This window comes from Macaca mulatta, chromosome 14 (assembly GCF_049350105.2).
Source record: "Macaca mulatta isolate MMU2019108-1 chromosome 14, T2T-MMU8v2.0, whole genome shotgun sequence".
Lineage (NCBI taxonomy): Eukaryota > Metazoa > Chordata > Mammalia > Primates > Cercopithecidae > Macaca > Macaca mulatta.
In genome coordinates this window covers 95,744,543-95,772,099 of record NC_133419.1, presented here as the reverse complement: position 1 = coordinate 95,772,099, position 27,557 = coordinate 95,744,543, and the positions used below count along the sequence as shown (strand labels likewise).

Sequence of the window (27,557 nt, the reverse complement as noted above, 5' to 3'; positions counted from 1 at the left end):
AATCTGAACCACTCTAAAATTAAAGATTGTTGTATATCAAAATACACCAAAAAGAGAAGCAGAGAAGTGGCGAATTGTATATGCAGCACAAGTAAGTGACAGAGAACTATGCCTAAATTTAAGAAATCATAGAAATCCATAAAGAAAAGATGATTCAAGAGAAAGATTTAAACAGATACCTCACAGACGAAGAAATCCAAATGGACAATTAACATGTGAATAAATAATCAGAGAAATGCAAACTGAGACCTCACTGATATATCACTATACATCCACCAAATGAGTTAAAATTGAAAAGCTGGACAATATCAAGTGTGGTGAGATTATAGAACAAGAACTCTCATCCTGTTGATGAAATATATATATATGAAAAATGCACACACATGCATCTCTGCACATTTACAAAAATGTTCATTGTGGCATTATTTGCAATATCACTACAATGAAAAGATAATTACAAGAACTAACAAGTTATAGTGTGTATTTTTATACAATGAAACTCTAAATAGTATATCAGAGCTACAGATAGCACACATTAAGTGGGAGGAATAAAGCAAAAACACAAAGGAATACATATTCATTTACATAAACACTTTGAATGTTTATATAAAATTCAAAAATTGACAAGACTATTATCATTTAGAAATGCACACATTGGGCCAGGTGGAGTGGCTCACACCTTTAATCTGAGCACTTTGGAAGGCCGAGGCAGGTGGATCACTTGAGGTCAGGAGTTCGAGACCAGCCTGGCCAACATGGTGAAACTCCGTCTTTACTAAAAATACAAAAATTAGCCAGGCATGGTGGCACACACCTATAATCCCAGCTACTCGGTTAGCTGACAGAGGAGAATCCATTGAGCCTGGGAGAAGGAGGTTGCAGTGAGCTGAGACTGTGCCACTGCACTCCAGCCTGGGCAATAGAGTGAGACTCCATCTCAAAATAAATAAATAAATAAAAATAAAAAAAGAAATGCATACATTGGCATTTGTTGAAATTTTTGGGGGGCTTTATACATCATTACTTTTTGTAAATATTCAATGTTTATTGAAAATAATATATAATCTGCTCCGATTATAGTGAACTTTTTACATGCACATATAAATAAGCATACATATATAATGTACATATATATGTATACACATATATAGTAGATCAATGTTGTTGTTTGCTTGATCTACTAATCTGAGAGAAATTTATCTTAAAAAATTCCCACCATGATTGTAGATTTGTCACTTTTCCTTTTTGCTTCATATTTTCTCAAGTTATGTTGTCAGCTGCATACGTGTCCCTGATAGTAATTTTCCCAGTGGATTTTTCTTCGTAACGTAATAAATGCACTTCTTTGTCCCCATTAGTGTTATTCAACCTAAAGAATACTTTTGCTAACTAATTTTGCTACATCAAGGTTTCTAAATTAGAATTTGCCTGGCATGTCTTTTTCTATTTCTTTATTTTCTGTATTTTAGTTTTTTAGTTTTAACTATTTTTGATACATTTGATTTTAATTGTCTTCCTAGTAGTACACTGATCAGCGGGTGAGGTATTTATGTGATTAGATTAGATGAGAGGTGGTTAACTTATGATATTATCCAGTAACCTGGCCTGGACCATCAGCAAGTGATATTTCATTTTGAGGCTGTCTCCAGGAAACGATCTAAGCCTTAGAATGTCTTCACTTAAAAATGAAGATTTTGTTGGTAGAGGGCTAGCTACTTTATTTTTATATTCTCACTTGTCAAAACATCAAAGAAAGCATTTCATATTAGAAAATGTGTCATTTTCAGGTTAAAAATTTAAAGTAGATTTCATTATTTATATTACTTTATTTTAAAATGTAATTTCTGACATGTGGGCATTGGTTTTTTTCGTATTCCTATTTAAAAGCCACAAATAAACATTTTTAAGAAAATGTTCACATTTTGTGGGCTAATAACGTGGTGAATGAGAGTTTAGTAGAATTGGAGAGAGTGATTCAATTAGAAGAGATGGAGAGAGCTGGATTAGAGTTGTGATTGGATTAGGGCTGATTTAATTAGGATTTTGATGGTACATATAAAGCCTGATCTCATATGATTTTTTCATTTAGAGATTCTCTCCCGAAAGAAAAGCGTATTTCTGGGTCTTATCATATCTTCATTTGAAATCAAGATTTCAGACTAGTGCAATGTAAGTTATTTTTTTCCTTTAAAATATAAAATAGATTAAGGCAATAACTTTTTACAACAGAACATAATTTTTTCCTCTTAAAACTAATTCATTCATTCATTCGCTCATCCATTCATTCTTTCTTTTATTCACTCATATGGAAACTGTTTATTGGGTAGCTATCGGTGCCAGGCATTGTTTTAATGCTTGGCCTGTATTACTGAGCAAAACAAAGATCTGTGCCCTTTTAGAACTTACATTCTACATGGAAGAAGTAGAGAAAGAGACAATAAATGTCACATAACTAAATTATTTTGGGTCATGGAAGATGATACATGGCATGTAATTATGTATAATATAATTTTTAAAAATAAAAAGAAAGCAGGGGAAGGGAGATATGGAGTATAGAATGTTAGGGGACAGAGAGGGAGAACAGTTGCAATTTTAAGTAGAGATGCCCAAGGTCGGTTGGCCTCCATTTGAACAAAGACTTGAATAAGACAGGGAAGAATAGCCTTGGCAGGAGAAAATAGCTAGTGTGAGGGCCCTAAGGCAGGAGCAGCTGTGTGTGTGTCCAAGCAACAATAGGAAGGAGGTAGCCATGAAAAGCATGAGCAAGTTATGAGGTCAAAGAGGCAGGGGAAAGGATAGACCACAGAAAACTTTGGAAACCATTGTGAACACCTTGGCTTTTACTGTGAGGGTAATGGGGGACCAATGTCCCCCGCTGTCTGACTGGATCCCCTTTTCTCTCAATCCCATCCAACTATGTCATTTAATTTTTTAATTGTTGCCAATCTGATGCTGTAACGTGATAATCCATTTTTAGTTTACTTTCATTTTCCTCATTAAAAGGTTGAGTGTCTTTCATGTTTATTGACTATTGTCTATTTGAAATTGCTTTTTCAGAATGGCCTGTTTATATCTTTTGCCCATTTTTTAATTGGGTAGTTTGTGATTTTTATGTGTATCATTAGTAGTAGCAGTAATCCTTTATATGTTATAGGAATTACAAAATTTGCTAATCTAGCATTTATTGACTTGTTTTTGGCATCTTCTGCTATAAAATTAATTTTTGGATAGATGAATTTTTAAAAGTATTTCTTTTAAAGCTCTTAAGGTGTTCTGCTTTGATTGAAAGGTCTTTCCAAATTCTAGGTTCTATAAATAGTTTCTTAAACTTTCTTCTTAGGTTTTTATGGCTTCTATTTTCCCTTTTAGGTGTCGATTTTTGTTTAAGCTTGAAACTGAAATTCCTGTGTTACTCCTGCCATAAGAATATACGTTTTGCAATAAAGGGCCAAACTACATCCCTTTCACATTTAATTAAATGCTGTCTTTGGCATATTAAAATGAAAGAGCCTTTTTTAAGGTTAAGATATACTATACCATGTCGAAAAGCTGATAAAAATGATCTGAAAGGGATGGTCTCATAGATCATAAGAAACAGAAAATATAGAGCAAAATGCCAGTCACTAAGAAATCTGGAGGAATTAGGGCCCAGAGCACAAGGGACAATGTGGGTCACCTCATCTCCATGGGAATCTGAGGAAACAGGAATAGCCAAAGGCAGCTCAATAGATCTGCAGAAAGAGGAGATAAGAAGTCTTTGTTTAAGAGCTTCTATTTTCTCAGAGAACTGAGATCTACTACCAGGAAAGAGAATGGGGAGGGAAAAGGAGTAAAAGAGGCATATAGACTTGAAGAAAGGGGAATGTGGGAAATTATATTATTGCAGAGGGGGAAAATAAACAATTAGGAGAGGGTAAGAGGACTGGCAGGCAGAATTAAGAGCCATACTAGATTTTGTGGTAACAGGTTTAAAATAAGAATTCTTGGGAAGTTATAAGATTTTTGCCAGCTAGGTTAACTGATTGGATGAATTTCAAGATTTTAGTAAACTTAAGTTTCCTTTTCTTAATACTTTCAAACCCTTTAAGTCAAAAGCTTTAGTTTCATTTTCTTATTAGCACTTTCAGACCATTTAAGTCAAAAGCTTTTAATTTTGTGGATTGACTATACTGTATATTGGTGTTAATGAAATTATAGGGTGGTTATTTGATCACCACTGGCAACCAAAAGATTGAGTTAGTGGGCTGGGAGTTAAATCCATTAAGGTGATTCACTCCAGGCTAATGAGGACAGTTAGAACATAAAAACTGTGGGTATTTCCTATAATTGTGTCACCATCTCACCATTGTTACTTCATTCCTCTACTTGATAGTGCATCATTCATTCATTCATTCATTCATTCAACAGATACTTACTCAGCACCTATTATGTGCCAGGCACTGTTCTATATGCAGAGGATACACCCAGTGAACAAGAGAGACAAGGTTCCTGCTTTCCTGGAACTTATGTTCTAATATAGGAAGATAGACAATAATAATAAAAATAATATTAATAACCATAATAGCTAACATTTATTTAGCAAGTACTATTTGCTGAGACAGTTCTAAGCACTTTACAAGTATTAATTCACTTAATCCTTAGACTAGTATTATAAGTTAGGTACTAGAATTACGCCCATTTTACAGATGAGGAAACTGAGGGCACAGAAAGGGAAAATGACTTGCCTAAGGTTAGAGCTAGGAAAGGGCAGAATTGGAATTTAGAAGAAAAATGGGCAGGCTGAAAATCCTTTTCTCTTAATGACTTTCCTATGCTGTCTCTCAGACAAGAAACACGGAAGTAAAAAATGAATAGATTCTGGTAATGTTCAGTGGTATGAAAAAATGAAACAGGGTGATGTGATGGTGTACAAACACAAGTGTTGGAGGGGTGGGGGTAGGAAAACTTCACTGTGATACCTGAGACATGAAGGATGGTGATACAGTTATCTTGGGGCACAGGCAACAGAGAAAAGCTAGTGCAAAGGCACTAAAATAGAAGGAATCTTGCCCTGTTTCGTAAAACAGAAATGCCCAGTTGGCTGTGTCTAGAGCTTAGTGTGTAAGCGAGTGACTGATTGGAAGTGAAGTCTGGAAGTTAGGCAGGAGCCAGACTCCGTGGCGTCTCAGGTCACATTAAGAAATGTGATTTTTATCCTAACTGCAGTGAAATTTTACACAGGATAGTAACACCATTTGATTAATTTTAAAAGATCACTCTCTTGGCTATATGCAGCATTGACTGTAGGATAAAAGATGACGCAGGAAGATACAATAGGAAACAATTACAATCCAGGTAGGAGATGGTGTTGGCCAGGACAAGGGTAATGGCAGTAGAATAAAATTTCGGGTAAGTTTTAAAAGTAGAATTGGTAAGACCTGTAAATGAACCGTATGTGAAAAGTGAAAGAAAAGGAATTTAAGTAGGCACTCTGGGATTTTGGTTTGAGTAACTAGTATGATGATCGTGTCCTTTAGTGAGACGTGTAAGACTGGAGGAGGGATACCTTTAGTAAGAAAAATCAAGATTTTCATCTTGAACTCTATGAGTGAAAGGGCTTTTTCTGCTTTTCTTTCTTCATTTAAAAGTTGCAAAGAATTTAGAGGTAAGAAAGCATTTAAATATTCAACTTTGTGAGTTCTTTATATTTTAAACTAAGTTGGGGAAGTTGAATTTTCATTTGTTTAACAAATATTAATTGAGCAGCTACTATATGTCAAGGTCTATGTGATGAGATACTAAGATTAGCTAAACAATCAAGATCTCTGTTCTCAGGATTTTTTTTTATGGAAGGGAGGAGACAGGATTGGTGGGTTTTTGGTTTTTGGGTTTTCTCCTTTTCGTTCTTATTAAAACTTAACACTTAAGTAGCCATCTTAGTAATTACATCTTGTGCTCCTGGCAGTTGGGCCCACCGTTCTAAACGCTGTCGTAAATATTGACATCTCCCCTCCCACTAAAACTAACGTTTTTTAAATAAAAAATTTTAGCAAACATTACGAATACAACCTTTGCTTTGAAGTGTTAATATTTTTGCAGGAATGTACCTTTGTAAAGATCGTGGTTGCCCCGTACATATTTGTTCTTTCTTCATATCCAATTAAATGAAAACACTAGTTTTTCCGAAGCCCAACTCTCTAGGTTTGTTGGTTCTAGCTCAGGAGAAAGGATGGAAGCAGGAGTCGTTGGATTTAAACAGTTTGGTGTAATCCTTTTCCACGCTCTCTCCCGCTAGCCGGGGACGTGGTGTCGGCTACCCGGGGCTTTCCGTCCACGCAGTACCGGAATGAAGGAGTCTGGGAGGGGGTCGGGGACGGAAAAGACGGAAGAGACATTAAGTAATTGGTTCTTGAAGGTATAAAATGATATTTAGGGTCTACTCTAAGGCACTGATTTCAAACGCCCGCCCCCTGGGCCGTTTCGGCCCCGCCCCTTAGTGCCGTTACGCCGACTTCCACTTCGGCCACTGCGGATTGGTCGTTGCTTCCGCCTCCGAAGCGCTTGGATTTTGCTTCCGGGTCGTAGGCGCTAGCCCTGGGCGCAGAGGTTTCTGGGAGCCCGGAGTCGTAATGGCGTCTGTATGATCTTCGGAGATTGCTGCATCGGACCTCGGCCAGTGTGAGCGGCAGGAGGATAGGTTATCTTCCTCATCCCGGTGGGACGGGAAAGGGCAGTTGGGGTCGGAGTCGGCGGCAGAGTGCAGAGTGCGGGCGGTGGAGGACCTAGAGCAGCGGGCTAGGGGCGAAACGGAGTGCCTGTCAGGCGCGTCCGGAGCTCTCGGGCCGCAGAGGAGATCGCAGCATAAAAGGCAGCGCGCCTACCGCGTAAAGCGAACCCCAGGTCCTCCTTTCACTACCCCTCGCACCCCTGCGGCGCTGGGCACGGGTTAAGGGGCAACGAGTTTCTGGTTATAGCCAAAGACTAGCTCACGAGAGGCCGGAGTGATAATTCCGTTAGTGTGTGGGAAGGGGCGGACTCCCAGCTCCAGATAACCCCGTTTCTTCTTTGTATACATGTCTCTTACTCTTTTTGAAAATTAGGAGAAAGCACTCCCCCCCCCCAAAAAAATCCTCCCAGTTCGCCCACCCTCCCCACACACTTGCTTTTCCGACACTAACAGGGTTTTAATGACTGCATCTGCTAGGCAGTATTCTTGTGACTGCTCCAAGCAGAAAGTAACTTAAGGAATGGGTCCCTGATTTTTGTCATCAGAATCCTCTGGGGCTGAGGTTCCTGTTTTGTTTTTGTTTTTGTTTTTTTTGAACAGTCCTTAAGTTATAACCCACAAACGATCTGATTTATAATATGATGCCTGTTGTAGGAGAAAATTGGCTCAACAAAAGGTTAAGAATTTTTTTCTATGTACCTGTCATTGAAGTTTAACACACTTTCCTTAGTAACTTTTTTCTCAGACACTTAGTAACTTTGTCAGTGATATTTTTTGTTTGTTTTTAGCTTTTGTTTCTACTAGCCTATTTGCTATTGTGTGAAGTTTAGATAAAATGCAAACCTTAGAGAGTCTGGTAGAGTAAGGTTGAGTTGGAAATTTTTAAAACTTAGTCATGGTGGTACTGTATTTTTCAAGGCTTTTGACATGTCAAGTGTCATAATTCTTATAGTAATCCTATGAGGAATATCTCCATTCCACGGATGACAGAAAGTTAAGCCAGGTGACTTGCTCAAGCCCATATAGTCAGAAGGAGAATAGGGATGCAAACTCAGATCTTCATGACAGAATTTTTTGTACTAAGACAAGCCTGAGAAGCCCTATTCGTTGTATGGCCTAAGCCTCATAATTTGTTTTCCTGAAAACTTTTGTTTAAGAAGATTAAGCAGGTTTAGGGGAATGAGTTTTAGAATTTATTTCACTAGTATGGATATTAATACTCTGTAAAATGAGTGTTTGTATTGTTGTAAATAACTTGATTATATTTTTCTTCAAAGCATAAAAGATGACAACAGCAGCCAGGCCAACCTTTGAACCTGCAAGAGGTGGAAGGGGAAAAGGAGAAGGTGATTTGAGCCAACTTTCAAAGCAGTATTCAAGCAGAGACCTACCCTCTCACACAAAGATAAAATACAGGTAGTAAGACTTTCTTTTTTTTCTTTCTTTTTTTTTTTTGTTGAGACAGAGTCTCGCTTTGTCGCCCAGACTGGAGTGCAGTGGCCGGATCTCAGCCCACTGCAAGCTCCACCTCCTGGGTTCACGCCATTCTCCTGCCTCAGCCTCCCGAGTAGCTGGGACTACAGACGCCGGCCACCTGCCCCGGCTAGGTTTTTGTATTTTTTAGTAGAGACGGGGTTTCACCGTGTTAGCCAGGATGGTCTCGATCTCCTGACCTTGTGATCTGCCCATCTCGGCCTCCCAAAGTGCTGGGATTACAGGCTTGAGCCACCGCGCCCAGCCTCTTTTTTTTCTTGTTCACAAAACAAGACCAAATCTGTTAAATGGCATGGTCATGATATAGTAGTATGTTCGAGTTATGTCACTTATCTATTATCATAGGATTAGAATGCAATAGGATGTTTAACACTAAAATTCTGCCCTGTGGTTTTAAAATGCAAAATTCCTACTAACCAGAAATTTTCGTATGTAGATACAACAATAAATAACAGAAATAATAATGCCTCAGAGAGATTATGCACTATCAGCACCAGTCAATATATTAAAAGTATTACTGTTAAGTTCTGAGTTGATAATACCAATAAAAATTAAAGACATTTTAATCACGTAAAGCCTTATTATAGGAAAATGCGTGATTGAATTTGGACTTCTTGAAATATTGGGAACATCACAAGAGTGGCTGTTAGTAACTTTCAGATTAGATTATGATCTTATCTACTTCCCTTTTTTATGCTTGAAGGACAAAGTCTCATTCCTGAATTGTCTTCCATTACCACAGTCGTGTGTGTGTGTATGTGTGTGTGTGTTTAAGTACCATTTTTGCCCTGGTTTGTTTCTACTTTAGACAAACTACTCAGGATGCCCCTGAAGAGGTTCGTAACCGTGACTTCAGGAGAGAGTTGGAAGAAAGAGAGAGAGCTGCTGCAAGAGAGAAAAACAGAGATCGTCCAACCCGAGGTACCAACACTATCCAAGACATTTATCTCTAAAATTATGTTGTTGATAGTTTTTCTTTTATGTAGCAACTGGAAAATATTAACCATTTGTTTGCTTTTACAGATTGATGTGAGCTGTAATACTTTCTTAAGTCATTAGAGATAACAATAACAAATATTTACCAAAGGCTTATTTGCCCAGGCACTGTGGATGTGATTTCACTGTGGATAATGCTTTCAGTGTGGGCTCCTCGTGCCCACAGGTCCCTAAAACATTTTAAGAAATGCAGTATTTGTTTTACTAAGTTAAGTGATTTTTGTTTCCCCTCAGAACATACAACCTCCTCTTCAGTGTCAAAAAAGCCACGGTTAGACCAGATTCCTGCTGCCAACCTTGATGCAGATGACCCTCTAACAGATGTATGTTTTGTTTTCTCCTTTCATCTCTAATAATTGATTTACCATGTTTTTCTGAAATACTTGTTATGCCTTTGGCTTTAAGAAGTGACATATATTTGCTTGCTGTTATTCAAATATAACCCTGACCTCAGTGCTAAACTTTATAGTTGATTTTAAAACAAAAAGTATTATTTTGTGGGACTTTTAAGAACAAGTTTGGTCTCTAGAGAACCAAATATGGAAGGAATCTTAAAAGACATGCTTTCCCGCAAAATAATGTCCTGTACTAAACTACTGCACTATGGTGTGTTACACACCTCTACAGGGCACTCTTCACACTGGGTTTCCTATAAACAGTGCCCTCTAGAGTTGTACCTGGAGGCCTTTCCACATTAGATATGCCCCTTTCTATAAGTGGAGTACACTTAATGGTTCCCTCTGTGCTTAGTGAGGGAAGTAATCTAAGCAGAAGGTTTTTAAGGATTAGCACATCAGTTAATGATAAAATTCTGTGGGACCCTAGAGCCTATAATCAGTTTGCAGTTTTCTACATACAGGACAGTGAAAAACCTGAGTGGCATCCAATGAGTAATATCTACCTGTGTATACATATCAGCAGTTAATTCTAGAGTTAAATGATGGAGTTACTCATAATAGTTAAAACAAGAAACCTAATTTCAAGTGAAATTTAATGATTATTCATTTGAAATTATTTTCTTCTGAGAAATTAGCAGTTTTTTGCACTTTTGATTATCTTTACTTGCTAGCTTAAAGTTGTTTTGAGCTACATAAAATTGTTTTGACTTTCTTAGGGTGATATATTGTACATATGTACTGTGTTTTGGTAATGTATATTTTCCCTCCAATCTTCTGGGCTCTCACTGTTCTTTTAGGAAGAAGATGAAGATTTTGAAGAAGAAAGTGATGATGATGATACTGCAGCTCTTCTTGCAGAACTGGAAAAAATTAAAAAGGAAAGAGCTGAAGAGCAGGCCAGGAAGGTAAAACCAAAGTGTTAAATATTTACATCTCTCCTCTCACATATACTAAAGTAGAAATTTTTTTGAATATAAGTAATACCTTCTTATATTAGAAATCTCCCTTACTGTGTCTAAATATTATAGCACTTGTAGATCTATAAATCTTATTATTTTTGTGACATCCTAGGTATTCTGGTTATGTTAAAAATTATTTCCCAATAGTTCAGATACATTGAGTAATATTCACCAGCTTGCTAGTCATTCACTAGTTTATTCATTTGTTCAACATTTAGTCAATATCTGTTAATTGACAGGAGAATCAAAGATGATCAAGATATAGTCATGGTCTACAAAGATTATCTCTCTGTCTCCTGCCTAGGTACTATTAAGGCAATTAGTCAGTAGATATTATATAACCTAGGTCAAGCTACCTAACTTTGCTGAGCCCCCACAGTCTCTCCGTTTACACAATATGAGGAAAAAATATAAAACTTAAAGATAGTTAAAACTCTTAATGAATTACCCAGAGTGATAATAAGAGGTGAAACTGAGGAGGCAAGCACAAGTCAGAGCATTAGAGATTTGCAAAACAATGCTGAAGGAGTCTAGATTTTTTTCTAAAGGACATGAGGAGCTGGTTGATTTAAGCAGGAGATTGATAAAATTGGATATGCATTTTAGAGAGATTACTCTGGCAAAAATACGCAGGATGGATTGGAAAAAAACTGAGTTAGGAGGCTGTTTCAGTAATCTTACCAATTAAGAGACTCTTAACTTGTATGATAGGAGTTGGAATTAAGATAAGTAATTAGATGCTGATAGAACTGATTATCAAGGAGGTCAAAGTGGGAAGGGGAGCAGGAAAAAATAAAAAATAAAAGAGGTAGAGTTGACAAAGTGACTGATTGATTGTGGCAGCAGAGAGGACCCTCACTTTGTAGGTAAATGTTGGTGCTGTACATCAATACAGGGAATGCAAAAGAATTGCCATATTTATACAGAGAGAAGAGGTAGTTGATGAGATCTGTTTTGAACATACTGAATTTGACACATTATAAGACATTCAGGTAGGGATGTTTTCAACCAGAGCAGCACAGCTTTTTTGTAGATTTCTGTGTAAAATTTTATTTGATGCAAGAATTGTTCTGTTTTTAAAAAAGAAAGTAAAAAAATATACTACATGGTCAATACCAGGAATCTAGGGAAGTGAGTTCATGTGAATCAGAAGGGCCAGGGAAGAATTCAGAAAAGAGGTAGAATTTGGGATGGACTTTGATGATTAGAATTCAGATTGGAAGAAGGAAGGCATTTTAAAATACAATTCTCATCAAAGTTTTGTATTATAAGACAGCATAATTCCTATAACAGCTTATAGTTTTTACATGTAGTTTTTAAGTCGAAGAATTATAAAAACATTCCCAATCCCACTTGCATACCACTAGAGGGCAATTGTTCCAAATTCTTTTAGCTTGCCTAATAGTTCTGGACACATAAAGAGATGAGCAATTTAAATGCTTTTGGTTGACCTTGAGGGACGATAAGCATTTTAGACAGAAGGCCTTGCAGTTTTGTGAGTTTCATGTAATAAAACGTGTTGATATTTCTTGGAGTTGAATGATAGTTTAGTTTCTTTTAGCCCTGTTTCCCTTTCTATTGGCTGGTTTTTGCCACGTCCCAAATTTAAGATTTTTCAAACCATTTAACCCTTGTCAGGGGTCAGCACACTTTCTGTAAAGGGCCAGGTAGTAAATATTTTAGGCTGGCTGGTCATGGAGCCTCTGTCGCACCTACTCACCTCCACTGTTGTAGCATAAAAACATCCACAGAGTACATAAACGAATGAGTGTGGCAATGTTCCAATAAAATATCTACAAAAACAGGTAGTTAGGATTTGACCTACATGCCATCTGACAACTAGCTTATATTATGAAACATAGTATGCCTGCTGTTTGAATGTTGAAAGAGTTTATGCCTTTTTTTCCCAGGGCTGTTAGTGACAATCATTCAGTAACTCCAAAGGAAATAATATTCCAAACATAAAATGTCCATGACCTTTGTATGTCATACACATTATATTATAAGTTTGGATATATTGTATACCTAAGCTCCTATTTTTCTAGTATTTCAGAGAAATATCTTTTCCCTTTAAGCATCAGTATAATTTGTTACAAATAAATATATAGCTTTTAGAGAGCTACTTGTACTTAATCTGTGATGGATAGTTCCTGATTTTATTTAAATTCTGACCAGTGATGTAAAGGAATTTTCCTATTTCCTTACAAGTTAGATCTTCTCACCTCCTATTTTCATTTTTATTTTTCTCCATAAAAATGAAATTCATTGTTTACATTTGAATATTGAAATGAATATCAGTAATCTGTATGAAAAATTAGGTTATTAAAATAATAACTTTTTAAAAAATGATTTCCACACCATCTCTTTTTCCTTGATCTATTAAGTCATCGATTTCTGTCATCCCCAAAACACAGCAAAATGGGATTTATATTTAGCTTAAGATAGCATGTTAACAGGTAGATCTAGAAGTGATAGCTAAGGATTTTAGACATTTTATATTCCAAATTCTGAGAAGGAAACTCAGGATGATTTGACTTTGAAGAAGTTGATGCTAAAATAAAAGTGAAGAAAGACAGTGTTGTAACTGATAAAGGATGGGAGGTATAAAAATAGAAACTGAGGCCGGGCGCGGTGGCTCACGCCTGTAATCTCAGCACTTTGGGAGGCTGAGGTGAATGGATCATGAGGTCAGGAGTTCGAGACCAGCCTGGTCAACATGGTGAAATGACATCTCTACTAAAAATACAAAAATTAGCCGGGCATGGTGGCGCATGCTAGAGGCTGAGGTGGGAGAATCAATTGAACCTGGGAGGTGTAGGTTGCAGTAAGCCGAGATCATGCCACTGCACTCCAGCCTAGGCAACAGAGCGAGACTCCGTCTGAAAAAAAAAAGAAAAAGAAAACTCAATAATAAGTCAATAAAAACAAAATAGATCAGCCTCAGGTAAATTAGTAGAAATTCATGTTAACTGGATATAATTTTGTACATGGTAGTTTGTCCTATTTTAGGAGTTTTCTTCATTAATAACTTCTCACCAAACCTAGAGACGCAAGTTTACATTATTAGTAATTCAAAATAAGATTAAATTAAATCACAGTTAGGTACGACCCTTTAAAATTGAGATAATAGTTTTGCTAAATGTGTCTTTTTGATATTTAATATGTTCTTAAATTATTAGAATATGCTTATTGATATACGCTTAAAATTTAAAGCTATTAATTTTACATGTACTTCAAGAAAGAAAATAGATTTAAATATGAATCTCTAACATTTCACAGTTGGAAGAGACTGATATCAACCATGAAATATTTATAATAAAAATGCCAACTTATTTTATTTTGATGAGGGAGACTTTTCTAGTATGCCTCAAAAACCAAAAAAAAAAAAAAAGCCTGCCATGATGCTTTTCTTGCCGTAAAATCCCAATGATCTGTTTTTTTTTTTTTCAGTGAGCTAATATAAAAAAAATTGAACCCAGAGTTAAAATAAGTAAATACTAATCTTCCTTTATCATTGACAGGAACAAGAACAAAAAGCTGAAGAAGAGAGGATTCGTATGGAAAACATTCTGAGCGGAAACCCTCTCCTTAATCTCACTGGCCCATCGCAGCCTCAGGCCAACTTCAAAGTTAAAAGAAGGTACTATACAGTAACGGAGTAATGAAGTGTGTGTGTGTGTGTGTGTGTGTGTGTGTCTATATGCACAGGCATGCAGATTATAAGTTGGATAGCAAGGTGCATTATATGAAGCTTCTAAAAGTCCACCGTTCGTTCACGGATACTCTTCTCTGTTCAATTAGGAATAATGGAAGAAGCTAAATGAAAGAAAATTAACTTATTTTCAGTAGATAGTTGCAATAACCAGCTGTGTACCAGATAATGATGTAAGCACTAGGGACAGAGTAATAAACTGAGGCCCTTACATTTTAGGTATGCGTATCAAGGGTCCCCAAGATGGCCTCTCACATTCAGACACTCACTGGAAGAACTCAGGGGACTTGGCATATAGTTACATGCTTGGCTAAGGTAATAAAGACACACAGCTAGATTATAAAGGGAAAAGACACACACGGAGAATGGATGAATCCATGCGCAGGTTTCACTATGCTCTATCCCTTCCATGAGTGGTCACACAGCACATTGTTTCCCCCAGTGCAGCAACGTGTGCAGTGCTGCTGCCCAGGGAAGCCCATTAAAGATCCCATGCCCAGGGTTTTTACTGGGCGTGGCTAGTCATGTACGCAGCTTTTGCTTAGCACATAGCAAAATCCAGACTCTTAAAAGGACAGTAGGTGTTCAGCATAAACCACATTATTTGTAAATTGTAGGCACAGTGACAGTGAGAAGATTTCTTAAATCCAAATTTTCAAATGCCAGCCAGGGGCCAACCTTGGAAGCAGGCATTTCTAAGGATTGTGGTCCCAGGCCTGCTTTTTAAATTCTTTCTGTACAGTGTGTGTGTTTGGAGGGGTAAAAAGGAGGGCTGAAAAGGGAGGAAGTATAAATTGTAAATACTGTAAATCCTTCAGATGGTGATATGTAAAATAAAACAGAAAAGCTTACAGGAAATGTTGAGGAAGGAAGAATGGTTGTTATTTTATATGCATTCATCAAGGAAACACAGTGCTTAACTTTTAAACCATATTCGTTATTTTTCACCACCTCTACTGCTATTATTTGCCATCTAGAGTGATGCAGTACTGCTACCCGCCCTCCCCTCTGGAGTGATGCAGTACTACTGACCGCTTTCCCCTCTGGAGTAATGCAGTACCGCTGATACAGTTCTGGAATTAGTCCAAGCTGGAGATAGTAGATTTGGAAGTTATCAGCTCAGATAAACTTTCTAAAGCCATAACACAGGATGAAATCACCTAGGGAAGGGTATAGCTAGAGAGGAGAAGTCAGAACTGAGCTTAGTATAATGTTTAGAGGTTAGGGAGATGATTAGTTACCAATACCTGTTCTAATCATCTACCCAACCTCTAAACATTATACAGGTGCCTGATAAATATTGATTGAATGAATTTTGAATGAAAAAGTCTAGGCTGACAAGGAGCAGCCAGTTGGGAAGGGAGGAGAACTGAAAGAAGTGAAACCAAGTGTTTCAGGAGGAGAGGAGTGATCATCTAGGACAAATACTAATGTCAGGAAAGAGCATTTTGGTGTTGGGAAGGAGGGACAAAAAGCCTGTTTGGAGTTGAGGAAAGACTGGATACAGAAAAAACTACTGATTATATATAAAAATAAAGCTATATAGTTTGTTTTTTTGCTTTTTTTGAATGCAAATGGAATTGGAGACAGAAACATGTCTTATATCCCAGTCATATTGATCTGCTCAGCTTCTTATGCTTCTCTGTATACTGCATCAGTGATGACTTTACTGCACTATTTTCCAAAGGTGCCCACGTTTGTTGCTCGTTGTGCAGTTTCTCCTGGCATGTAAGCGCATACACACATACACACACGCATGATATGGGTTTGTGTTTTATGTATATTTGTGAGGGTATCTATATTATGTATATGGGCAGCTGTTTTATATGCTAGATGATATTCTGAAATCATGCTCTTTATTTTCTATAACACATGTATTTTATAACTTACTTATGGATTTTTTTTTCACACTTATACCTTATGGAATCCAACCAGAGTTCTGCCCTGAGTTCTTCGGCTGGTACTTCTCCGTGGTTAACGTACATGTGCGCCATATCTGAGCCTTAATTATTACACCCCAATGATTGCTTCTCCTTTTGTTGGCCTGTAATGCAAATATTACAGTAGATGATTACTAAACATTAACTGATAAAAGAGGAATATCTACAATCCTGAAAACCACATAATCTAAACTACATTAAATTGATTGGCTACTATCATCTACAAATGCCTATACTAATATTAGGGTAGTCCTAGGTGCAGCCTCTTTGTATTAGACCTAAAAACATTAAATATTTATGCAATTAAAATCTATGTATTTCTATTTTTTAACTCAAAAGTTTCTTTTACTGGAGAAATAGTAAGAATGTTTTACATGTTCTAAGTAGGAATTGCCATTCTTGCTATAAGAAGCAAGATTATGTATTAAGGATGACATTATTCTTTTCAGTGTAATTGCTGCATCAAATGATACACATGTTGAGCGTCTTTCTGTGTAACTGACTAAGCCTTGCAGAGCACATAGTATTCTTGTCTCCTGATACAAACATTTTAAGACATTTTGTTTGCTTTTTCTTCCTCAGGTGGGATGATGATGTTGTCTTCAAGAACTGTGCAAAAGGTGTAGATGACCAGAAGAAAGACAAAAGATTTGTAAATGACACACTGCGATCTGAATTTCACAAAAAGTTCATGGAGAAATATATTAAGTAGTACAGTTTTATGTGCTTAATTAAAGACTGTAAAACATAAAGGATCATTCTGACTTATTTTTATGAGTTTTTTTCTTTTCCCTGTCTAAATTGTGTGTGGGCTTCCCCAATTTTAAACTCCTATCTTTTTCTTTAGTGACACCTTACTTGATAATGGACTTGGGAATAGGTTTAACCCAATTTGCATTCTCCGAATGTTTCCAGTGATACGTTTTCTTGTGAAAAGCAAACCTGCCTGTAATAAATATTTTTAATCTAAATAACCAAATCTGGGTGCCCAACTTTTTGTTGGAATTTATACTGCTAGTAATACATTCCATAATTTCTTTTGAAAAGAAAAATTACCATTGTGTATTGTGGTTGTGCATTAGCTTGCCCTTTTCCCCGTTTCTCTCACATTTATTTAAGATGAGTTAATTCGTAATATTTTCTCCACACTTTTTAAAAGAGTATAATGAAAGATGAGAGGGATTCCATTTTGGACTACATGTTGGTGTGGAGGAGTGTCATCGACAGTAAGCACTGTAAGCGTGTGTCTGGGAGAGCACTGGGTATTGCTTACTTCTGCAGGCACTTGTTTTTTTCTCATGGCCCAAGAGGAGAGCTCTATAAGCATTCTTTTAAATTATACGGTACTCACTTACGTTCTCCTGGATGCTCAACCGCCATGTTTCTTTTGAAAGAGATTGAATATGCACACTGATGTGCACTTAGTGCAAAGCCTGAGAAAGCTTCAAACAATATATAAAATAAAACCTTTGGAAATAATGTTTTGTTATCTTGGAGGATATATCTGTGGGAAGTGAGAGGAAGAGCTAGGCTATACTAAAAGCAGTAATTCTGGAAAATGAAGTTTTTGTGAACCTAGGCTGTGATTTCAGAAGGCCACTTTCAATAGAAAATTTGAGACTAGAAATTGAGCCTTTTATAGATAGAGAGCCATTCATGGGCTTCCTCAGCCATGAAAAATACTGAGGTTCCTAAGGTTAAAGATAGAAATTTTAAAGCAAAATAATATGTTCCCATTTAAGTCTTTCAATACCTTATTTCCTAATTAAATGGAAAGTTCCCTTTTCCCAGTAGAAGCTTGGACATTGGTTATATCCTGAGTCCAGAGCAGAGCTGGAAATGGAGCCCAGGTCTAGATTCCACATTTATGTTCTACATTTTTTCAAACTGAGCTCCTAAACAAACTTGGATACTTCAGCTAGTGTTTTTAAGAAGCTTTTAATATTAAAACCTTTTTATCTCCAACTTTACAACTTAGAAAGTGAATTTACATATGATGAAACCCTGTCTCTACTAAAAATACAAAAATTAGCCAGGCATGGTGGCGGGCGCCTGTAATCCCAGCTACTCAGGAGGCTAAGGCAGGAGAATTGCTTGAACCCAGGAGGCGGAGGTTGCAGTGAGCCGAGATCGTGCCACTGCACTCCAGCCTGGGTGACAAGAGTGAAACTACATCTCAAAAATAATAAAAATTTTTAAAAGAAAATGAATTTACATTCATTTTTGGTTATCTTCATAGCAGCCTTAGGTAGGAAGTGCTGTGTTACTCAGAGTTGAGGAAAATGAAGCTCAAGCCAAGTAACTTCTTGAGGATTAATACATGGTGGATCATGTATGAGCACCTTACAATTACATAAAAATATGCTTATAGATGTAATGGGTATTATCAGACTTCTAAAACTGTAGTTCTTGAAATTGCTGTTTTTAGCATTTCAAGGGCCAAGGGTCTGAGGTGCACTATTGCTCCAGGGTCCACTTGTTTCAGATTCCCTTTTTGAGCCTGAACGGTTTAGGCAGAATCAGAGTAAAGCTGATTTCATTGATTTCTTTCTTCCTTTCCCTGTGGTTTCTCAAAGTAAAACATCCTATAACCTGAGTCAGACCCAGGAGATACATAAATGTGTTGTTAGCTTTCAGATTTACAGTGCAAGTAACAGCATATACTTAGCTAAATTGCCTTGCACCCTCCTTGTAAAATACCTCTTGTTGGAGTGGTTGTGGAATCTGTCTTATCCCTTCAAAAGATTGGAAAGAGAGGTCTTTGAAGCCAATAGGACCTGGTGTGAAGCCTAGCTGTGCCACTTCAAGCTTTATTAGAACTAACATTTATTACGCTGGGCGCGATGGCTCAAGCCTGTAATCCCAGCACTTTGGGAGGCTGAGACGGGCCGATCACGAGGTCGGGAGATCAAGACCATCCTGGCTAACATGGTGAAACCCCGTCTCTACTAAAAAAAATACAAAAAAAGTAGCCGGGCGAGGTGGCTGGCGCCTGTAGTCCCAGCTACTCGGGAGGCTGAGGCAGGAGAATGGCCTGAACCCGGGAGGCGGAGCTTGCAGTGAGCTGAGATCCGGCCACTGCACTCCAGCCTGGGCGACAGAGCAAGACTCCGTCTCAAAAAAAAAAAAAAAAAGAACTAACATTTATTGACCAGGTGTGGCAGCTCACGTCTGTAATCCCAGCACTTTGGGAGATCAAGGTGGGCAGATCACTTGAGGTCAGGAGTTCGAGACCAGCCTGGCCAACATGGCAACACCCCATCGCTACTAAAAATACAAAAAACAATTAGCCAGGCGTGGTGACTGGTGCCTGTAATCCCAGCAACTGAGACTGAGGCAAGAGAATCACTTGAACCCGGGAGGCAGAGGTTGCACTGAACCGAGATGGTGCCACTGCACTCCAGCCTGTGTGACAGAGTGAGACTCCATCTCAAAAAAAAAAAAAAAAAGAACTAAGAAAGATTTATTGAATGTTCACCAACTGCATTTGTACTTTATTCATCTAATTGACACCACTCCCTGTTAGGTAGCTGACATTATTTTCCCCATGTTATAGATAAGGAAACTGACATTTGTAAGAAGTTTAAAAACAAAGTCATAAACCCATAAGGGAGGTGGGCCAAGATTGAAACCTAGAACTATTCTAAGCCCATCCTGTTCACTGCTTTGCTTGACTGCTTCTCTGTGTTAATGAGCCCTTCTGACTGTTTTCTCTCCTATGGAACAATAGTAACAGGACAATCATGAGGGAGTTTTGTGAGGATTAAATAATAACAAGGTTTAAATATCTGGCAGGCACATAGTAAACTTCATGCATGTCTATTCACCTATCTCTAGTAGCATTTAGCAGAGACCTTGTAAAAGTTCAAAAGCCTATTGTTTTGTTCTGTCATAAAGATTGATTCTGAATTAAGAGGCTCCCTGACCCCTCAGAACTTGTGTTGGGACATAGGTATGGCCCAGACAGGCATTTCCTGGTCACTAGGATTAGAAACTCAGTCATAGCAACTCAAGTAAAATCAAGGCTTATCTTTAGAAAACTTAAAAGGCATTTCCTCTGTTCAGCTCTTTCTTGGCTTCCCTCTATTTGTCTGTTCCACTTTTTCTGCAAGACTTGGTTTCTGTACCACAAAAGTGGAGGTCACTCATTCATGCTCCTGGCTTCCTTGATAGAAGGACTTCATGTCTTTATAGCTCCACTGGCCAATAGAGCCTCTGTGTCCTGAGACGAAGCTGGTCCTGTGAGCAGTGGGCAGGAACCCGGTTACCTAGAACAAATGTGGGCACGGACAGGAAGACATGGATGGTACAATCTCTAGTACAGACATGGCTTGACATACTCAGCTGTACACATGTTACATAAAACCTGGAAACCAAAGATACTGCCTCTGTAAATCCGGACTCCTCAGGGGCAGTACCTACATCTTCTCCACCATGCTGGGCACACAGCAAGGCTTGTCTAAAAACTGGATGGCTTCAATGTTTGGTATTTAGGAGGAAGCATAGAGTAGAAACAGCACAAGAGCCTGAAGAAACTAGATTAAATTTTAGTTCTGCCACTTGATAGCCTTATGGCCTTAACAAAGTAAATCTCTGAGCCCATTTCTTCCTTTGTACAGTGACAATAACAACACTTCCCCCCAAAAGCTGAAGATTAGAGGTGATACAAATACCTAGTTTATAGAATTGTTGGGGGTTCTTGGAGGGTGGTGGTGATTATTCCCTTGTCCTCCTCACCCAAATTTCCAATCATCTAAAACACAGAGGAAAAGTATTAACTGAGGATCCAAATCAGCATCCTGGCTCCAGTGCAGTTGCTCAGGCCCCACACTCGGGAGGAGTCCACCTTCAGGGTACAATGCTCAGCCACTACTGTCTTAAAATTGTTCATAACTTTATCTTTGAATGTGTGTTTTGTAAATAAAATGTTACGGAACAGTGGAGCATATGTCAGGGCTTGGAGGCTTGGGTCACATGAGGTCCTGCCTCCTGGACTCCCCAGGACAGGTTCTCTGCTGCCTACTTCTGGTGCAGGCCTGGGCACAGGCTTGGGGAGGGGCAGGTATCCACACAAGCAGGGTGGAAAAGCTGCAACCTAAACAGCAGAGGCCTGGGGAGTCCTGCCAGGAGCAGGCCCTGCTGGGTCAGTTTCCTGCTGGATACCGGAAGCACAGGCACCAGTGGGCTGGGGAGGGCTTGTCCTGTCTTTAGAGCACCTTAGAAATAGGGCTAATTAGGCCGGACGCGGTGGCTCACGCCTGTAATCCCAGCACTTTGGGAGGCCAAGGCGGGAGGATCACAAGGTCAGGAGTTCAAGATCAGCCTCATCAACCTGGTAAAACCCTGTCTTTACTAAAAGTACAAAAAAAAAAAAAAAAAAAAAAAAAGAGAAATAGGACTAATTAAATGGAGCCACTCATGTTGGGAGAGGAGACAGCTGGGAGCTTCAGAAAGGTGGGATATTGACCAAGGTCAAGCATGGAAGAAATGGGATTCGCCTTGGAGTCATCTTTTAATAAATGCTTGGTGTCATTTTATTTGTGGTGCTGTTGTTATTTGTGGTGATGTTGTAGATGTGTCACTAGCATATTTCCTAAATTACACTCCCACAGAGCCTCCACATACATCTATGCTCCTGAAATCTTTATACAGGGCTCTTTTAGGAGTTTTGAATTTTTTTTAATGTCCTGTTCTCTCTCACCTGACCTAGCTCTCAGAGGCACTTCAGGAGGTGAGAAGAGGAGAAGGAAGAAACCTGATGTGTTCACCTGAGAGAGGTGTCTGCCAGGTTTCCTCTCCAGGGTGGTCTCAAACAGCCTCTCTTTTCAGAAAGAGGCAGAGAAATGGTTCCTAGAAGTCCTAAACTAATTGCAAGCAGCTTTCTGGGAGCTCAGCCATCTCCATATGTACTGGAGCCCAAGAAAGGGGGAAAGAGGGGTGAGGGCTTAAATAATACTTTGACTTTTTCAGAGAAGAGGATTCTAATATCATCTTGAGATTTCCTCAGCACTCACACCTTCAAAGTCTAACTCTTGGTCTCAGAGGTCTATTTCCAGAGAGTATTTTCAGTAAGAACTGAGAGGTGAGTCACTCTCTTGAAGAGTTTACTTCAAAGAAGTCACAAGGGAGGAAAAAGCTGCTAACGAGAAGAAAACTGGGAGAGCAGACATGGCAAAGCTTGCAGAGCATCCAAGCATGTTCCCTGGGGCACAGATGCCCCAGTTCCTGAGCTGGCCTTGTGCCTCCTGCTAGGCCACCCTGACCCCATCATCCCTGTAGACCCTTCAATAAACAATAACCATTTAGGAAATATAATGGACAGACAATCCCATTCATGATAGCTACAGAGAATGTAAAATGCATAATTACAAACTGAAGAAGAAATGTACAGGACCTCTTTGAAGAAAATGCCAGTACTCTCTGGTGGGACATTAAATAAGACTTTAATGAATGTGGAGGAATACCTATGTCTGGATGAGAAGACTCAGTGATATAAACATACCAGTTCTCTATCCAGAAGAAATTATGAGATAGGTTGGGATATTTTTAACCCACATAATTGGTGTTTTGACCAAATTCTTTTAAAATTTTTCATTAGAATAAATTTGTAAGACCATTCAGAAAAAAAAAATCTCGCAAGTAAGAATAATAAGAGGGGTTTTCCCTACAAATTTTTAATTGTGGTATAAATGTACAAAAATTAGTGTGGTTCTGTCCCCAGAATAGAGAGATGAAGGAAAAATAGACCATAATAAAAGGTCAGAAACTAGCACAGCTACAAAATAATTTAGTATATAGGTAAAAAATTCTAAAAGAAGAAATGAGAAAAACAATGGAAAAAAAGAATGAACTATTTAGCAAATGGTATCAGGAAAATTTACCAACAATTTTCTAGAAAATAGGTTGCTACTGTCAAGCACAAGGCCAAGCAAGGCTAATAGATTCAGTGAATAAGGAAACAACAAAATCCTTTTAGATTTAGATCGTTCCGTACTGTCAGACTCAGAAGAAAGTAGCCAAATGTGCTAGTCCCTGTGACCCTGGTATAGGGCAACACAGAAACAAAAGCGACCCAGTGACAGTGACTCTAATGATTGGACGCCCTAGTGTTACACTGCAGCTAACGTTTTACAGCTTCCAGGTGTAACCTAAGGGTGGTGAGGTAGAACACCTCCTACCTCACCAGAACCAGGAGATGAGAAGCAAGTAAGGAATGCCCCTTGCAGCAGCTCCTCCTAATTATCCTACGTTCTTAGGGTCCAGGAGAAATACAAAGTGTTCTGCCAAGATTCAGGCCAGCTGTAGCTCACATCTTGCCTATGCAGCCTGTAGAGATGGCTATGAAGTCACAGGTGCCAGCACAGGGCCGTTCCCCTACTGCTACCTCACAAGTTCTTTTTATCCAGAGATAAAAATTCTATGTTGGGGCCAGGCGCGGTGGCTCACACCTGTAATCCCACCACTTTGGGAGGCCGAGGCGGGCGGATCACGAGGTCAGGAGATCGAGACCACGGTAAAACCCCGTCCCTACTAAAAATACAAAAACTTAGCCGGGCGCAGTGGCGATGCCTGTAGTCCCAGCTGCTTGGGAGGCTGAGGCAGGAGAATGTGAACCCGGGAGGCGGAGCTTGCAGTGAGCCGAGATCGCGCCACTGCGCTCCAGCCTGGGTGACAGAGCCAGACTCCATCTCAAAAAAAAAAAAGAAAAGAAAAAGAAAAACACATAGGTCCTGAATGTATTTTTAACTCACATTGAGGCGTTCTTCAAAGTTAATTCACTGGTTAAACCCCAAGCATAGCTCGTCCAGAGGTACACTAACTACATTTTGTGTGGTAATTCTGGATCCACAGAGAGGCCCCAAGGCCTTAGGAGACCTGTGTTTCTGACCCTGAGACAATGTTCTAAGGTCAGGGGAAAATTTTATTGCTGCTGCATTCTCTCACTAACGTTGTACCTAAGGTAACTAAGTGATTTGTTCCCAAAAATTCAGTTCTGGAATTTAGTGATTTTGTGACTATGCGGATTAATTTTTCATATTTACGGATTTTTTTTTTTTTTTTGAGACGGAGTTTCACTTGTTCACCCAGGTTGGAGTGATTTATTGTACAACCTTGCCTCACTGCAACCTCCGCCCCACCGTTCAAGTGATTCTGCTGTCTCAGCCTCCCAAGTAGCTGGGACTACAGGCATCTACCACCACGCCCAGCTAAGTTTTGTATTTTTAGTAGAGATGGGGTTTCGCCATGTTGGCCAGGCTGGTCTCCAACTCCTGACCTCAGGGGATCTACCTGCCTTGGCCTCTGAAAGTGCTGGAATTACAGGCATGAGCCATCATGCCCGGCCCCACGTCTACAAAATGTATTTTTAATAATGTTATAGTCCATTTAAACGTGTGGGGTTTTGTTTTTGTTTTTGTTTTTTTGAGATGGGGAGTCTTGCTCTGTTGCCCAGGCTGGATTCCAGTGGTGCCATCTCGGCTCACTGCAACCTCCACCTCCTGGGGTCAAGCAGTTCTCCTGCCTCAGCCTTCCAAGTAGCTGGAATTACAGGCACCTGCCGCCATGCCCAGCTAATTTTTGTATTTTTAGTAGAGGTGGGGTTTTACCATGTTGGCCAGGCTGGTCTCGAGCTCCTGACCTCAGATGATCCTCCCGCCTTGGCCTCCCAAAGTACTGAGATTACAGACATAAGCCACCGCGCCCGGCCCTCAGTGATGTTCTTAACGGGGTCTGGGAACTCGTCTGCTGCCTCTTGGCAGGCAGAAGCTGCTTCTCCTGTTATCTTGGCATTTTATAGCCAAATGTCTTTCTAAAATTAGGAAACCATCCTTTCCTGGCATTGTATTCTTCAGCTTTAGATCCTTCACCTTCCTTTTGCTTTTCAGTTTTTATGTAATGAAAATACTATAAATCAGGGTCTTCAGTTTTTTCGGGGAGTCTGTTTATCACTGGTGCAAGTTTACAATAATTTATACAAGCAATCACCTATTAAGTGCTCATTTTATTTCTTTTTTCTATTTCTTTTCTGTTTCCCCCTCATATGAACAATGGGGTAATAAACTCAAAGAGGATTTGAGCAGTGCTGTACTGAAGAGGTTTGGGCAGTCACCAAAGTACTGGCTGGACAGGAGAACAGAGGAATGCCAGGCATCACCCCCAGCTGCGACAACCTTCTTGTTCCCTTGCATGTTACAAACAAGGGGACTTGCTACCTCAAGTTCTGAGAATGCCTTGCATGGACACTTCCAATGAGGGTTTTCCATGGTGTTGACCTTTCATTTCATTGCCTCTTCCACTTAAGCCCTTCCTGCCCGTTTCCCTAGGCTGCCTCCCCTACCCTCAACATTGTGAGCAAGATCCACATAGAATAGCCAGGTCACAGTCCCCTGGGTTTTGAAAATTCAGCAACCAGCCGGGTGCGGTGGCTCACACCTGTAAACCCAACACGTTTGGAGGCTGAAGCAGGCGGATCACCTGAGGTTGGGAGTCCAAGACTAGCCTGACCAACTTGGAGAAACCACGTCTCTACTAAAAATACAAAAAAATTAGCCAAGCATGGTGGCCCATGCTTGTAATCCCAGCTACTAAGGAGGCTGAGGCAGGAGAACCGCTTGAACCCGGGAGGTGGAGGTTGCAGTGAGCAGAGATCACGCCATTGCACTCCAGCCTGGGCAACAAGAGCAACACTCAGTCTCAAAATAAATAAATAAATAAATAAATAAATAAGTAAAATAAAATTCAGCAACTTAGGGAATTGTGGGTGACAGGGAGGTTGAGTGGAAATGGGAAGAAGTTTTATCCATTTGGTTTAAGCTGTTTCAGAAGATGATGACACAAGTTTTATGCCACTGATCTCTATGTCTCCAGCCCAGATCTATATTCCAAACTCTTATTCTTTATTTCCAAATCTCTACTGAGCATCTCCACTTATGGCCCAAAAGCCCTGAAAATTCAATAAACATCTCCAAAATATAACCCCTCATCTCTCCATCCAGTACCATGACTTTGGGCAGCACTGCCATTTCTTCATTTGTATTTTTCCTGGGAACATGAAATTTTGTGGGGATTTAAATGATCTTATGCATTTAAGAAGCTTAGGTGTTCCACAAATGTTAGCTCTCTCTCCCTTCTTCCCTCTCACTTCCTTCCTTTCCTTCCTTCTTCTTTCCTTTCTAAAGTAAGAAAACCCTCAATTTAGGAAAAAAGTTCATAGAATTGTCAAAGAGAATGTGCTGGCAATTAAGGTAAAAAAATGTTCTTTAGACAGATAAACCAAGTGTGAGAGCCTTGAGAGGAAAGTGACACTCAGAATTGATACCTTTTACCACTTTGTCATTGACCGAGACTCAAGTGAAAGGCAAGATGAGTCAGGCGATGATGTGGATGTGTAGTGAGAAGCAGACTGGGCTCTTGACTCTCTTGCCACCAGCAACAAGGCACTTCAGGTCAGAACAGCCTGGAGGCAATTATGCAGCTTAGGACTGTAGCCTGGCTGAAGGAAATAGAGTTGTCTGAGGTCATTTAAATCGAAGAAAAAAAAAAAAAAGCTTCCCTTGAGTTTCTGTTTTTCTTACACTTGAAAATTACTGAAGACTAGCAGACCCATCCATCAGCTCTGGATGAACACAACTACATCCATCCTCCCATTATCTGTCGAACTGTGTCATTGGAAAAAAGCTCATAAAACATTTGAAGGCAGAACATAATAACTTAAGAGGTTGTCAGAAGGCTAAGAATATCGAGGCCCAGCGGCATACCAAGAAAAGCGAAAGATCATTTGTGTGGAAAAGTTTGTGGTTTTGAAGCAGAGGGAGGGAGGGAGACGGAGGGAGAAAGAGGAAGACAGCAGGAGAAAGAGGAAATGCAGTTGGAATGGGGCTTTGCTTATAACAGTGAGTCACCACTGTCTTTAGAGGGCAGGCCTAAAAGTGTGTTCTAAAACTGGGCACCTGCTATATGCAGGACACCATATGCTAAATGTGGGGATTCAAAGATGTTTAAGACGTAATGCTGTCTTCTGACATGACTGTCAGCCTGTCTTGGATCAAATAGAGGTGGGTTCAAGTCGCAGCTCCATCACTTACTGGCCCAGCCATTTCATCTCCCTCAGCCTCAGTTTACTGATCTGCAAAATTAGTATAATTATCCCATCTTTGTAAGAATAAGACATAACATATATACAGATATTTGCATACTGTATACTGTCTGGTATTTAGTAAATGATCAGCAAATCTTAGTTCACTCCTGCCTCCACCCCTCATATTAACAATAGCCCTATCTATTTTCTTCACTGCTGTATTCCCAGTGCTTAAAGGAGTGCAAAGTAGCATGCAGGAGGAAGGCAGAGTGTCA

General features: G+C 39.3%; 2 protein-coding genes across 4 annotated transcripts in view; one reads left to right on the top strand and one right to left on the bottom strand.

Moving 5' to 3' along the window:
* The window catches only part of KDM4D (lysine demethylase 4D), a 49,764-nt gene extending 43,226 nt beyond the window's left edge, over positions 1 to 6,538 (bottom strand). The window contains exons 1-2 of one of the 2 annotated variants that reach the window (XR_013404264.1): positions 6,087 to 6,528; positions 4,416 to 4,510 (exon numbers count right to left, since the gene is read on the bottom strand). The gene's annotated coding sequence lies outside the window, so the exon portion shown is untranslated. Of the gene's footprint in view, positions 1 to 4,415; positions 4,511 to 6,086 lie in introns of both variants that reach the window. The other variant, XM_001090078.5, reaches the window with a different exon arrangement.
* Positions 6,539 to 6,564: 26 nt separating this feature from the next.
* CWC15 (CWC15 spliceosome associated protein homolog) lies at positions 6,565 to 17,151 on the top strand. Of its 2 annotated transcripts, none has more exon segments than NM_001266625.1 (7): positions 6,565 to 6,657; positions 7,984 to 8,122; positions 9,009 to 9,121; positions 9,431 to 9,519; positions 10,392 to 10,499; positions 14,075 to 14,193; positions 16,788 to 17,151. In NM_001266625.1, coding segments are annotated over 6 exon segments (690 nt in total). In that variant the 5' UTR covers positions 6,565 to 6,657; positions 7,984 to 7,991; the 3' UTR covers positions 16,918 to 17,151.
* Positions 17,152 to 27,557: the final 10,406 nt, after the last annotated feature.